This window comes from Physeter macrocephalus, chromosome 3 (genome assembly GCF_002837175.3).
Source record: "Physeter macrocephalus isolate SW-GA chromosome 3, ASM283717v5, whole genome shotgun sequence".
Classification (NCBI taxonomy): Eukaryota; Metazoa; Chordata; class Mammalia; order Artiodactyla; family Physeteridae; genus Physeter; species Physeter macrocephalus.
Genome location: NC_041216.1, coordinates 17,344,142 through 17,358,647, shown reverse-complemented (window position 1 = coordinate 17,358,647; position 14,506 = coordinate 17,344,142). Strand labels below are relative to the sequence as shown.

The window sequence follows — 14,506 nt, the reverse complement described above, 5'->3', positions numbered from 1 at the left end:
CCTATGGCAACAGAAATAAAAACAAAAATAAACAAATGGGACCTAATGAAACTTAAAAGCTTTTGCACAGCAAAGGAAACCACAAACAAGACGAAAAGACAACCCTCAGAATGGGAGAAAATAATTGCGAACGAAGCAACTGACAAAGGATTAATCTTCCAAATACACAAGCAGCTCATGCAGCTCGGTATCAAAAAAACAAACAACCCAAACCAAAAACAGGCAGAAGACCTAAAGAGACATTTCTCCAAAGAGGATATACAGATTGCCAACAAACACATGAAAGGATGCTTAACATCACTAATCATTAGAGAAATGCAAATCAAAACCGCAAGGAGGTATCACCTCCCACCAGTCAGACTGGCCCTCATCAAAACATCTACAAAGAATAAATGCTGGAGAGGGTGTGGAGAAAAGGAAACCCTCTTGCACTGTTGGTGGGAATGTAAATTGATACAGCCACTATGGAGAACAGTATGGAGGTTCCTTAAAAAACTAAAAACAGAACTACCATATGACCCAGCAATCCCACTATTGGGCATATACCCTGAGAAAACCATAGTTCAAAAAGAGTCATGTCCCACAATGTTCACTGCAGCACTATTTACAATAGCCAGCACATGGAAGTAACCTAAATGTCCATCAACAGACGAATGGATAAAGAAGATGTGGCACATATATACAATGGAATATTACTGAGCCATAAAAAGAAACAAAATTGAGTTATTTGTAGTGAGGTGGATGGACCTAGAGTCTGTCATACAGAGTGAAGTAAGTCAGAAGGAGAAAACAAATACCATATGGTAACACATATATATGGAATCTAAAAAAATATGGTTCTGATGAACCTAGGGGCAGGACAGGAATAAAGACACAGACGTAGAAATGTAAAATAGATAGCTAGTGGGAAGCAGCCGCATAGCACAGGGAGATCAGCTCGGTGCTCTGTGACCACCTAGAGGGGTGGGAAAGGGAGGGTGGGAGGCAGGGAGACACAAGAGGGAGGGTATATGGGGATGAATATATATATACATATAGCTGCTTCGCGTTGTTATACAGCAGAAACTAACACAATACTGTAAAGCAATTATACTCTAATCAAGATGTAAAAAATAAATAAAGTAGCAGTACAGCAGGGGGAAAAAAAAGAAAAAAGAGAAAAAGGGTTTCTTGAATCAAGAGTTGAAACTATTGAGAAGCCCAGGACTCAGCCTTTGGCTTTCTTCTCTGTCTCCACTTTCTAGATGATCTTATCTCAGAGCCTTACGTTCCACCTGTACATTGCTAGCTCCCACATTCTCTCTAGCTCCCACATTTATATCTCTATCTCCCAGCTGTCCCTAGAACTTCAGACTTATATCCACTGCCTATCAGCCTAGCTGTCCAGCTGGAGGTCCAAGAGGAGCTCAAATTTACCACCATGCCAAAACAGAGTTCCTGAGTCCACCGCCACCACCCCCGCAACCCACCCACCTATACATACACACACACTCCAGTTTCCCGTTTCAGTAAATGGCAGCAACATTTACCTGGCTGCTCATGCCAAAACCCCCAAAGCCACCCTTAATTCCTCTCTTTCCCTCATATCCCACATCTAATCCATTATCAGTCCTGTCACTTCCACTTTCAACAACATATCCCCAAACTTGAACATTTTTTTACAACCCCTCCAACACAGCTTCGAAAGACCCATTCTGGATTTTTAACCTCCAAAGTGGTGAGACAATACATTTGCGTTGTTTTAAGCCACTGTTCCTGGTAATTTTTTACAGCAGCAATAGAAATGAACACACCTCACATAAAAACCAAAGTCCTTACCTTGGCTTAGAAGATCCTATAAGATCTGGCCTTTTGGTTTCTTTTTTTAAAATAAATTTATTTATTTTTATTTATTTATTTTTGGGTCTTTGTTGCTAAGCGCGGGCTTCCTCTAGTTGCAGCGAGTGGGGGCTACTCTTCATTGTGGTGCACAGGCTTCTCATTGCGGTGGCGTCTCTTGTTGCAGATGACTTCTCTTGTTGCAGAGCATGGGCTCTAGGCACGTGGGCTTCAGTAGTTGTGGCATGTGGGCTCAGTAGTTGTGACTTGCAGGCTCTAGAGCGCAAGCTCAGTAGTTGTGGCGCACGGGCTTAGTTGCCCCGCGGCGTGTGGAATCTTCCCGGACCAGGGCTCGAACCCGTATCGCCTGCATTGGCAGGCAGATTCTTAACCACTGCACCACTGTTGGAAGATTTTTAATCACAGTTTCAATTTCAGTGCTGGTGATTGGTCGGTTCATATTTTCTATTTCCTGCATTGGCAGGCAGATTCTTAACCACTGCACCACCAGGGAAGTCCCAAGATCTGCCCCCTCTCTGACCTTATCTCTCAACACTTTTCCCTCATTTACTGTGCTTTAGCCCCTTCTAGTTTTCTTCGGTCCCTCAAACAGGTAAGTCTCATTCGTTCCCACTTGGAGAGGGGGTGCTCTGTACTCATGATGTTCTTCTCCTAGATCTTCCACTGGTTCTGTCTCTCACTGCGTTCAGGTTTCTATTCAAATCTCCTCTGCTCTCTCTGATAATACAAATATTAATAAATAGTTCCCAATCCCCACCCCTGCTGCTTATTCTGCTTTATTTTTCCTCATTGCAATGACTACTATCTCAATTTATATTACACATTTATATATGGTCTGTTTTACCCACTGGAATGTTAGCTCCGCAGGCTTGTGTATGGTTACACTATCCCTAGTGCCTGGAATAATGCTCAAGAAATTCATTCACTCAGTAAATGTTTACTGAGGACCTCCTATTGCTATATTCTAAGTTCCACAGATACAGCAGAGGGAAGGAAAAAAAAAGACTAAGAGCTTTACCCTCATGGAGCTTGTATTCTAACAGGGGGAGACTAACTATAAACAAAATAAATTAATACGTAGATGATACAGCCTATGGTAAGTAAGAGGGAGAAAAATAATGCAGGGGAACTGGGGCTGGGGCACTGAGATTTTACACAGGGTGGTCAGGAGAGGCCTAACGGAGAACGTGAGGTGTGTGTAAAGACTTGAAGGTGGTGAGGAAGTGAAGCCTGGAGGTGTCTGAAGGGAAAGCATTCCAAGCAGAGGAACAGCAGGAACACAGGTCCTGCAGCAGGTGCCCTGCAGGTCAGAGGCCTTGCAAGGAGGCTGCAATGGGTAGAACAGGGCAAGTGAGGGGGGGAGCAGTAAGAGATAAGGTTGGAGAGGTATCGGGGACTTGATCATGTGGGGCCTGGCAGGCTACCCTTCAGATTTTACTGAATGAGGTGAAAAGCTTTTGCAGGGTTTTGAGCAGAGAAGTGACCTAACGTGGTTTAGCTTTAGAAGGATCACTTGGGCCTGTGTACTGAGAACACTGTCCACAGAAAGGGTGAGAGGAGGAGACCAGTTAGGAGGCTACAACAACAATCCAGGCGAGATGATGGTGGCATTTGTACTCACACATAAATGCTCCAAACGATGTACAGAATCCTCCGAGAAGCCTTCCCTGACAACACACCGCGCCTCCCCAACCCCAACTGGACTAGAAACCCCTACTTCATTCTTCCGTATCTCCCTGTAATGGTATTATTCCATATCACACCTCTGATGGATCACACTGACCCTGCACAGTAACTGTCTCTATACTAGAGACATGCTGGACTGTCAGCTCTGTGATCCCAGGTATTCCAGGTAAGTCACTTAGTGTCTGCCATTGCCTGATCCACAGCAGGTGCTCAACCAAGGGTTTTCTTATGCTTGAACTCCACCTCAAAGCCCAGAGAATTCCTGGCTTTATGTAAATTCTATAACTAGAAAGTCATAATATTATGTTAGCCAGCCTCTCTTCAGAAACTCTCACCAAAAGCATTTTACATGTCTGTGCACATATGCATTCCCAGCAACTGTGCACCTAGAGAGTCCACGTCTGTTTCTGTTTTTGGTCTCTCTGAGATATATATCACACCTAAACCCAAATGGGTTTTCAGGCAGCTCACGGTGTTAAAGTGTGCAGGAAAAGTGAAGGAAGTCTCCACGCCTTACCTTCTGAGTGCTTCTTCTTGGTGTGGTAGGCCAGGGCAGAGGCCTGGGTGAAGGTCATGAGGCAGTGCTTGCACATGAACGGACGGTCCCCAGTGTGAAGGCGAAGGTGGTTCTTCAGGGTAGAATTGGCCGCAAACTTTGCCCCACACTCTTCACAGGAGAACGGCTTCTCGTCAAAATGCTCCGTCAGTTTGTGGTACTGCATGCCTAGGGAAGCCATGCCAGGGACCAGAGATGCTAGTGATCAATGTTATGAATTCAGCAGGAGGGTACAGCCGAGGACTGTCTCCGGCCAGCCCTCGAGAGGAAGCACAGCGTGAGCCACAGGACGCCAGGCCACGCTGCTCATCAGCCCACCACCCAGCGCTCCAAGCCACCTTGGTCCCTTCCTGGCTGGGTCAGGCATCAAGTGTTCCGGGTTTATCTTGTCTATCTCCTCTCTCTCTCTTAAATAGGACCCAGTCACCCAGAAAAAGTGAAACAAAACTCACTTTTCTGTTTCGTTAGGTTTGGGGCAAGGGAAAACAATTCAAATTCTACATCCCCTGGTTTCTAGGACTCTTGTTTACTATCAAGAAACAAGTGATACATGGAATCCTAAGAGTCAGGTGTGAAACAGCTGGTTATTATTATGAATAATAATAACCACAATTTACTGAGTACTCACTCTATTGAAGGCACTGTACTAGGTGTTCAGCTATGTTATCTTAAATCTTCATAGCAATTCAAAAACATAGGTGGTATCAGGGTACCTATTTAACAGGGGGAAATTAAAGCTCAGGGAGCTGATTCCAAAGCTCATGCTCTTCTCAAAACATTACCCTGCCTCTGCTCTATTTTCTAAGCCTTTCCACAGCCCTTATTGTATACTGGAGGCAAGGCCTGGAATCCAAACTACGATATCTGAATTATCATCCTCTATTACTTCGCCTTCTTGAATGTACCTGAGGCATGAGCAAATTCTCTTCCACAGAGGTCACACGTCACTGGAAGCCTCTTCTTCTTCTTCTTGGGGATGTCAGGCTCTCCACCTGTACCATGGGCCTCCAGCTGATGTTTCTCCAGCTCTTTCTTAGAGTCCTTGGTCTCGTTGCACTCCTTACACTGCACCTGTTTGCTCTTGGCCACCCGACAGCGCTTCATGTGCACCTTGAGGCGGCAGTAGAAATGGAAGCTCTTGTCGCAGGCCTTACAGACGAAGCTCTTCTTGGCAGAGTCTGGGGAGGCAGAAGTATCTTTCTCTTGTTGTTCTGGCAAGGAACCAGTCTCTCCTTGACCGTTCTGTTTCCCAGGCTGGCAGTTTTCTTCAGCTGGCTCAGCTGCCTTTTCATCTGCTTTGTCCTTGGCTTCAAGGTGAAATTTATTACTCACCATCCACCTTTCCTTCTCTCCCTTTTCCTGAGTAAGGAAACCTGCACAGGAGAGAGATCTCATGGCTCTGGGAACTTCCTATGTTTCTACTTTGCTTTCTAACTTTCCATCTTAGGGGAGAATGGAGACTACTTGGGACTGTCATCTTTACTCTCTGATAAACACAGATAGCATCATTTTACATCTATGTCTATGACTTTTCTAAGTATTTGAGAGCATATAAAATAAAGCAGCGATGGGTGAACTCTTAAATGAACTGCTGCCTCTTCTCTCCAATAAGGAAACAACCTGGGGGCCTAACAGGACCCCACCCACCCTGTTTCTTACCGGCATACGCCAACTCCTGCATGACAGGTTGCAGGCCTGGGAAAGATCTGTGGATGCTGCACAGGAGCTGACATATTTCAATGGCCGAGATGGATTTTTCCATGGCTCTGCTCAGCAATGCTCTCAGGGAAGCTTCAGGGCTGGCTGTCTCAGAGGAAATGCTCAGAATCTAAATGAATACCATGAGACAAAGGTTTGCGGTTAATATCAGCAGATTTTCTCCATGGTTTTCAACTTAGAAAACAAAGCTAATTTCAGGGAGGTATTGCTCCATCTGTAACAATTATACATTTCATGCCATAAATATAGTGGAGAACCCTCTTTCTCCAAGAACAGGGAAATTAACAAAATTTTAACAAAGAGGCACATATGAAGACAAATGTGCAAATATAAAGGTGCAAGCAAGGAAGCATTGAGGATTTTCTGTGAGAAGTATCTTCTCAGAAACCAGAAGCCTCCCAAAGAACTTTTCTAGAGCTTAGTATTATATGCTTGGAAAGCTATAGGACTTGGTTGTTGGCATTTCTGTCTTGATGATCAAGGTAATTTTTCATAATATATAATTGTTTCAATGTTGGGAAGTAATTCTGCATGATCAGTGGCTTCACGTTTTTAGATACTTAGATGTACCCTTTTAAACATCATTTTCTTTCATAAAGAAACTCAGGTTTTTAAAGAAGGTTCAAACAGGGGCTTTAAAGAGGCCAAGAATATTATTTCAAAGCCATCCTCTCAGAATGTTAGAGCTATCAGCAGAAAAGAGTCAGTACACTGAGAAAATAAAGCTATAAACGATCCACAGATGGCCAAATGGAATTTTCATTTTGGAAGATATTTTATTTCTGCTCTTTTCAAGTCTATCTAAATAAACCTGATGTCCCTGGAGGCAGGCTTGAGACTAATTAGTGAGGCTAAAACTGATCAACAGCAGAAGCCCCATCTCTGAAGTGCGAGGCATGCTGGAGAGAGTCTAGCAGATGAATCTCTCCTCTGAAGCCCCACAGAAATGTGTGCCATCTTCTGCCCATCTGAGAGTCAGACCAAGGTGGGGCTGTCACCTGTGTGGACAGAGTTACGACAGCCTTTCTACACACCAACCATGCCTACTTGGATCAAAAAGCACGACAGGTGAATCTGTAGTTTAATTTTATGTTCCTTTATAATTCTTTCCCACTCAAGACGCACATGATCCTGGGATGAACATCCGTGAATTCCCCCTGCAATCCCCACCTGGTTTTTCTGGGATGCTGGCCACACTGTGAGAAGCCTTACAGAAAATAAGTTGGCACTATCTGTTATCCCATATGGGCAAAAGCTTTGTTCTTTCTATGTTTATTTTGGCTCTTTCTAGAAGCCAGAATAGAGCATGTAATAAGACCAATTTTACTTTTCTTCTTCTGAAAAAAGTTGCTTCTTAGAACATGTGAGAGACAGTATCATGGTTCCCTTTGAGTTTTCCTAGATTTAAACAAATGGAATAAATCTGGCTTTGAGTCACTTGAACCTGAGTTCCAGTCCTGGCTGCTTCTCTGACTAGCTGGTACATCCTAGATGCATCACTGACCCCTCAGAGCACGAGCTCCCTTATCTGTAAAATGTGGGTGGCATCACCTGTCACCCAGAGTTGGGAGGATTATAAGAGCAAAAGCATGACAAGTGTTGCTTAGCCTGGGCCTGCCCGCAGCAGGTGCTCCAAGGAGCTGGTTCCTCCCTTAAGAGTGAAGACAGTCTTGGGCATCGACGCTGTAAAACTCCCCCAAACACTGTATTGTTATCCCCACCACACCTCTTTCACAGTCTCTGCCAGGCGCTCTTCCTCTGAGGCCAAGCACTTGAGTTCAGCCCTTTGCTGGATGGCCTCTAGGATCAACCTGTGATGCCTCAGGATGGTTTCGAAGGCAGCACTTTCTGGGGTCATCACTGAACAAAGAGGGATTGAAAACTCATTAGTAAAACTATGAGCACCATTTTTCCCTTTCATCTTTTCTCAACTCAGTTCTTCATAATGAGAATATACTTCATCTATCTCCCACCTGGAGTTGGGAGTGAAGATGGCGGCAAACATCACTGTAATCAGAGTATAATTAATATGAGCTTAGAAGAATTGCTGCACATTTTACTTTGAAAGGTTTACAAACTCCCACGTCCTTGAACAAAATTGCCAGTCCTTACTTCTACTGGTCAGGATGTGGAAGACTACCGTAAGAGAGCTCTGTTTTCTGCAAAGACTGACAATAATCTCTGGTGGGGGCAAAGCCAGCACAGAGGCCAGGCAACCTACCTGCCCGGAAGAAAGCGTCTGCGCCAGGCTCCCTTCGTATTTCCTCCGTGAGCAGGTTCAATGGGCAGGCCTCTGTCTCCTGAGCCACCAGCAGCAGTTGCCAAATGGCTGCTGCAGAGAGAGTCTGCTCTTCTAGAACTGCTGACATCAGAGAACTGAAACCACCTGAGCCAGAGTCACGTTTCACAAGCTTCTCCATGACCTTCAAGATGCGGCACAAACATACACATAAGGGACTTTCTAGCCACTGGCCCAGCTGCAGAGCTGCAAGTCTGAGCACTGGGTCGTAGTGAACGTATTTCTGGGGAGGAGTTTTTCAACATCCTTCACTTCTTTCAACCTGAGAGATGTTTATACACGAGAAGGTTCTTCATTCCTCCTTTTGAATCCTTTTCCTTATCGCTGCAGTAATTACAACTATCCTACTTGTCACTCTGCCTTAGAAATTGAATCACCTACTATCTCCTTCTCTGCTGACCCCTTAGCATTTCTCAACATGGCTGTGTGTGTGTATGTTTATATAAAATAGAAATACATGAAAAAATATATATGTTAATCTTTTTTCCTTCTCTCTCAATTTTGCCCACCCTTCCTCCCTCTCTCTCTTACCTCTCTTTCTCCAGGGGCTAAACTCTTCACATGTGGGATCATTTTTTGTAACATCTGGTTGTCTGTGAAAATCTCTGAGAGGTTTTCGTGATACCGCCTCAACAGTTCAATCCCATAATCATCAGGGCTTGCTTGGACTGTAAGGATATTAGCAAAACAACAACAACAAAACCTCCTTAAGGCCTTTTCTACACGACATGAGGGGAGTTATAAATGCGGACAGAAGAACAGATCAGCACAGGAGCTCTGTATCCTCTGGAGCACAAGTGCAGCTCGTGGCTTGGGGCCTCATACATGTGTGCTCACGTCTCCTCTGGTCTACACTTAATCACTCAGTGTTGCAGGGTCACAAAACCACCAACACTTTGAAAGTTAGAGCCCAGTGGTAGAAGCTAGTGATTGCTCAACCAGGGGATAATTAGAAGGCTGCACTTGTAAGAGGTGCAGACGTAGAGATTCAAGGGATGTTATCCACCAGGCCTGAGGTAAAGGATCCATGCGGCGATCCAAAGTACAGGCAGGCACGAGTCAGGACGGTGGTAGCAAAGCTGACCCATTGTTCTTCTGTTTATATGCCCTCTGAGCCAATCTGTTAGTTACTCTCTTTTAAGAGGTTATATTTATTTGAAAGTAAAGAAAAATCAAAACTATCAGGCATTCCCCTTAGCTTTGTAGATATTTAAAAATTTATTTTCCTCTCTGGCCCAGTAACTCCACTTCTGGGAATCTAGCCTTAAGAAATGATCTGAAGGCAAAAAAAAATCTGTGTACAAAGATATTTGCCACTGAGAAGCTTGTGATGATGATGATGAAGATAACAACTAACACTTACTGAGTGCGTATTATGTGCTGAGCACTGTGCTCCATGTTTACATATATTATCTCATAGTAGCCACAAAAATGAAGGTGGAAAGGTACCATTCTTACCACCATCTCACAGAGGAGAGAATGAGGTTCAGAAGGGTTAAGTCACTTACTCAGGGTCACAGAGCTACCAAAGAAGTCAGGATGCAAATCCCAGCAATCCTGATAGTCTTAACCATTATGTTACATGTGCCCCTAGACAAGGGCATGAGTAAGACAGCATAAGTATACTTATGATAGAAACTACATAGCCTTAAAAAAATAGAATTCTAGGGAGTGTTCTGAAATGTGGAGGAGAATGTTTATGTTATACTGATAAGTGGGGGAAATGGTAAAATATGGTAGAGTATCTCAACATTGTAAAAATAATGTGATAGATAAAATATGTCAATGTGTTAATACTGAAATAATCAAGTGGTGGGACTTGAGGCTTTCTTCTTTATTTTTTAAACTGTTCAAGTTTGTATAAGTATATATTATTCTTATAAGCTAGTTAGAAAGTTCTCTCATTTCCCAAATAGCCTTCTTCTGAAAACCACTTCATTCTCAAACGTTCTGGGACGGGGCATGATTGGCTAGAGTTGGGTTGCTTTTCTGAGGGATAGTCCCAAACTGGCTGGACGCGAGGGGCGCTCAATCCGGGCACTCCGGAACCAAACAGCGCCGCGGTGGGAGCGGGGCGTCAGGACCCGAGCTCCTGCTGCTCGCGCGTGTGCGCGCTGTGAGTCCAACTGCTCCACAGACGTTCACAGGCGGCGCGTGACAGCCCCGGGAAAGCCACACTTTGAACCCTGAACCACGGGGACATCACGGGGGAGCTTAATGGAGAAGAAATTCTTAGATTTCCGATCCTAACTCCAGAGACAGGGAGAATCACTGATTTGTGACAACTAGTTTCTCTTTCACAATGGCCTTTCTTAACATTGTCTTATCTCCCCAGCAAGGAGCCAAAAGGGTGTTTTAAGCTATAATTTTCTGTAGGAGTGGTTCCAGTCCAGAGAGTCAATAATTAACTAATACCTGTGGTGCTTGGCAAAGCAGCTAATTTCTGCAAATTCTCCAGCAGAAGGCCCAAGTTTGGGAACGTCATCTTCACAGCCTGAAGGAGTTTTACCAAACTCTCAGCGCTCAGGGTCTTCTCTTCAGCCATTCTGTGCAACAAATTTTCTATTGTCTCCTTGGGTGTTCCACCCTCACAGCAATTCAGAATCACCTGCAGTGGCAAGCAATCAACCCGACACCAGTTACTGGAAATTCTAAATGCATTTGACACCCCACTGGGAAGACCAGCAAGACAGCATTACAAGCCGCCCCGACTCCAGGTCCTCTTCTGCTTGCCTCTAGCGCTAGTTTTGTCACAGTCTCTTCCTTATTCTGTTTCAATAAAAATCCAAAACATTCTCCAAGCAAACAGCTCCATGAAAATCTTTCTTTCTCAACTGCGGGTCTGTGCGTATTCTTTGCCACTGACAGTTTGCATTTTGTGAAAATATTCTTACGCTAGGCCTATATGATAGAGCAAGCAGCTTACATCTAAGCTTTAGATTGAGTTTGTTCAGACACTAAGATTGCAAAACTGACTGGCAATTAATAAATACAGTTACAGTGTTTTTCATCTTTAAAGTAAAGTACATGACAGTGGCAGAGGCTGCAAGTTCAGAGCAATTCTATTACTTTACTTCCTTTTACTTTATTTGCATTGCAATTTGAATACCCGGATACTTCATATATTTGTCTGTGGCCTCCAATAGAATAGATTTAAAGTGCACTTCAGGATCATTTTTCTAGCGGATTCCTCATTATCTATCCCTCTCGTCCCCAGTGGCCACATGCACCAGCTCCAGCTCCAGTCATCATCCCACAGTTCTACCTGCTTGTTCTTCCCTGGTATGCCAGAGGGTTTTCTGAGTCAAGACGGCACAGGCCTCCAGCAAAAGGTTGAAAAATCAAACACCTGACAGTTATTTTAAAGATATTTTCCAATTACAATAGAACTAGCTCTTAATGGACTGCAACTAAATATGTATAACTCGGCTCTTGTGGATAATGCAGGGGATTATTTCAATACATGTAATCTACAGGTTCACAGTAACTGAATTTTGAACTTTCCTTTGGGAAAATGCCAGCTCTCAGGAGAAAGAGTCAAGCAGATGGTCATGGTAGCATGCCAGAGGACGCTATTATCAAATTACTTCTGTTTTAAAATAATAAATTTAGCTATAAAACAAAATTGACTTTGTATATGTAAAAGAAATATCTATATTACATATATGAAAGGCATGTCTATATTATAAATTAAGTTGTCACATACCTTGTCCATACAGAATATAGTCATTCTCTTTGTTTAAGGTCTAATATATATTAGATTTCTACTAAATGAGCCATAATTTAAAATTTAAGGGCTTGTATCTAAAAACCGTACTGATTTCCGTGCTATCTCTTAGCTTGTAAACAATAACCTGATACAAAATGAGGCAGCCAGATACTGTAAAGAGTGGGTATGAACTTTAAAGCCAGACAGGCCTAGTTTGAAACCCAGTTCTAAAATGTGTGGCCTGTGTGACCTTGGGCAAGTTATTTAAGTCTTTAAACCTTATTCTTCTCATCTGCAAAAGAAGATAACAATACCAACTCTTGCACTGTCAGTATGACAATTCTCTAAAATGAAATTGCCATTTGTAGAGCCGAGCATAACTCCTAGGACATATGTGATTTTAATAAATGATAGTGGTTATTTTTTTTTTTTTTTTTTTTTTTTTTGCAGTACGTGGGCCTCTCACTGTTGTGGCCTCTCCCGTTGCGGAGCACAGGCTCCGGACACGCAGGCTCAGCGGCCATGGCTCACGGGCCCAGCCGCTCCGCGGCATGTGGGATCTTCCCGGACTGGGGCACGAACCCGTGTCCCCTGCATCGGCAGGCAGACTTTCAACCACTGCGCCACCAGGGAAGCCCGACAGTGGTTATTGATATCATTAGGAAGCAGGATGCACAGTGGTTAAGAGATGTCTTTGTTTAGAAGTCTGGGTTCCAGTGCTGGCCCCAAGCAGCTGCGCCTTTGGGTACGCTGCTTACCATTCTTAGCTTCTGTTTCTTCATCTTTAAAGTTAGGGTATTAACCATAACTTCATAAAGTTGCTGCGAGGGTAGAATTTAGTAATGCTTTAAAGGTCCTCAGCACGCTACTTGGCACACAGTAAACAATAAATAAATGGCAGCTATAGTAATTACTATTTTTGTATCTGTTTCCAATCCTGAAGTGAAAAAATGCCTATTTACCCCCAGAACCCAAGGTATGTTTACAGAAGGGCCATGGTACCTATGATTAGCATCATTCCATAAGACAGAAAAAGTTCCAAACGGCCTGAGAGCATGTTCCACATGGTGTAAAAACACTGTGCCTATGCGATCAACATTCACCTCTACACTCCTGCTTTATTATTTTGTTTCAATTTTCATGAGAAAGAGTAGCCTAATGAAGCTCTGGTGGAACCCCAATCCTAAGAAGTGTTTTTGTGATTTACAACTAATTTAAGTTCTTCTGCTTCAGCCCTTTCTCTCAAGTAAACTGAAAGTGACAGCATGGTCTGCCTGGATGCAGGGAATGGGGCTGAGTTTGGGCTCTACCTATAATTGCTATTTTATCAAGATAATGAAACAGTTCAAAGGACACATTAAATCTAGCTAATAAGGAAAAAGTTTGAATGAGTAATTGAATGAAATCGCTAAACAAGGAATGAGATATTTCTAGAGCTATAAGCAACTTACTTAAACTGAGTGCCTGAAATTAAACTTAATCTTAAGTCTAAGGAGAAAACAGGAGTTTAATCTTATTCTGTTCGTATATTATCTTTCTCAAGAAGTGCAAAGGAGTTAAACTTTTAAAAACATAATTTGCAAAATACAATTTTGAGATGAAAGGTTTTCCCATTTTATATGAAAAAAAGAGCAATATAAGATGGAGAAGAAGAAAGTCTAGGATCCAGTCCTCACTATCAATCCAGTACTCAGCCATCACACCAGTGGTTTCTAAACATTTTCTCTCCTGAACATTTAAGCCACTTCCCACAGTTTGATACCACAAAAGTTCTCTGTCCCTATTCCTTCCTTCCAGATATAAAAATATTTTTAGCACAAAGTTGAAATCAATAACACCAACAAATACAGTTATCTAGTTGACTTGAGAAGTCATGCCAACAGTTTTATGAGGATTTTAGCAGCTGGCTGGTGGGAGTATAAATTGGTACAACCTTCCTGAAGGGCAATTTGGCAATATATATCAAACACTTGAAAAATTTTACTCTCTATTCCAAAATCTCACTTCTTAGAAATTATCCTGAGAAAATAATCTGAGAAGTACGCAACGATTTGTGTGTAAAATGTTCCCCTGTAACATTATTTATGATAGCAAAATACTGAATAGGAAAAACTAAGAAACAAATGCCCCATAATAATTAATGAATTATGGTATATCCATTAGACAATACAATGCAGCTACCAAAATCCGTATGTAGGTATGGAAATATATTCACAATATATTCAATTAAAAAATAAAGTTACAAAGCTATATGATAATCCCATCCCAGGATGGTTCAAACGAGAAAAAGTGGGAGCACATGTTCCAAAATGTTAGTAGTGATCATCTCTGGGTGGTGAGATGGTGGAAGATTTGGACTTTTTTCTTTATGCTTGTTTTCCCAATTTTCTAAAGATGAACAGTGTATCATTTCTGTAAAAAGTGTCATAACAATTAGAAATGTGCCTAAACACTTTAACTCTTGGGGCAAATGTTTTATATCAAAATCCCACGGAGTCAGAGCAGGAATAGCCATCCATCCATGCATCTAAAGATGTACTGTCGGGGCTTCCCTGGTGGCGCAGCGGTTGCGCGTCCGCCTGCCGATGCAGGGGAACCGGGTTCGCGCCCCGGTCTGGGAGGATCCCACGTGCCGCGGAGCGGCTGGGCCCGTGAGCCATGGCCGCTGGGCCTGCGCGTCCGGGGCCTGTGCTCCGCA

General features: G+C 43.1%; 1 protein-coding gene across 6 annotated transcripts in view; it reads right to left on the bottom strand.

Moving 5' to 3' along the window:
• Positions 1 to 14,506, bottom strand: part of ZBTB40 (zinc finger and BTB domain containing 40) — an 82,435-nt gene that overhangs the window by 9,540 nt on the left and 58,389 nt on the right. For 5 of the 6 annotated variants that reach the window (XM_028487755.1, XM_028487752.2, XM_028487756.2 and 2 more), the window contains 7 exons: positions 10,515 to 10,707; positions 8,631 to 8,767; positions 8,022 to 8,223; positions 7,527 to 7,660; positions 5,741 to 5,909; positions 4,987 to 5,454; positions 4,043 to 4,249 (listed from right to left, as the gene is read on the bottom strand). In XM_028487755.1, the coding sequence (XP_028343556.1) occupies positions 4,043 to 4,249; positions 4,987 to 5,454; positions 5,741 to 5,909; positions 7,527 to 7,660; positions 8,022 to 8,223; positions 8,631 to 8,767; positions 10,515 to 10,707 (1,510 nt within the window). The remainder of the gene's footprint in view (positions 1 to 4,042; positions 4,250 to 4,986; positions 5,455 to 5,740; positions 5,910 to 7,526; positions 7,661 to 8,021; positions 8,224 to 8,630; positions 8,768 to 10,514; positions 10,708 to 14,506) is intronic. The other variant, XM_028487757.2, reaches the window with a different exon arrangement.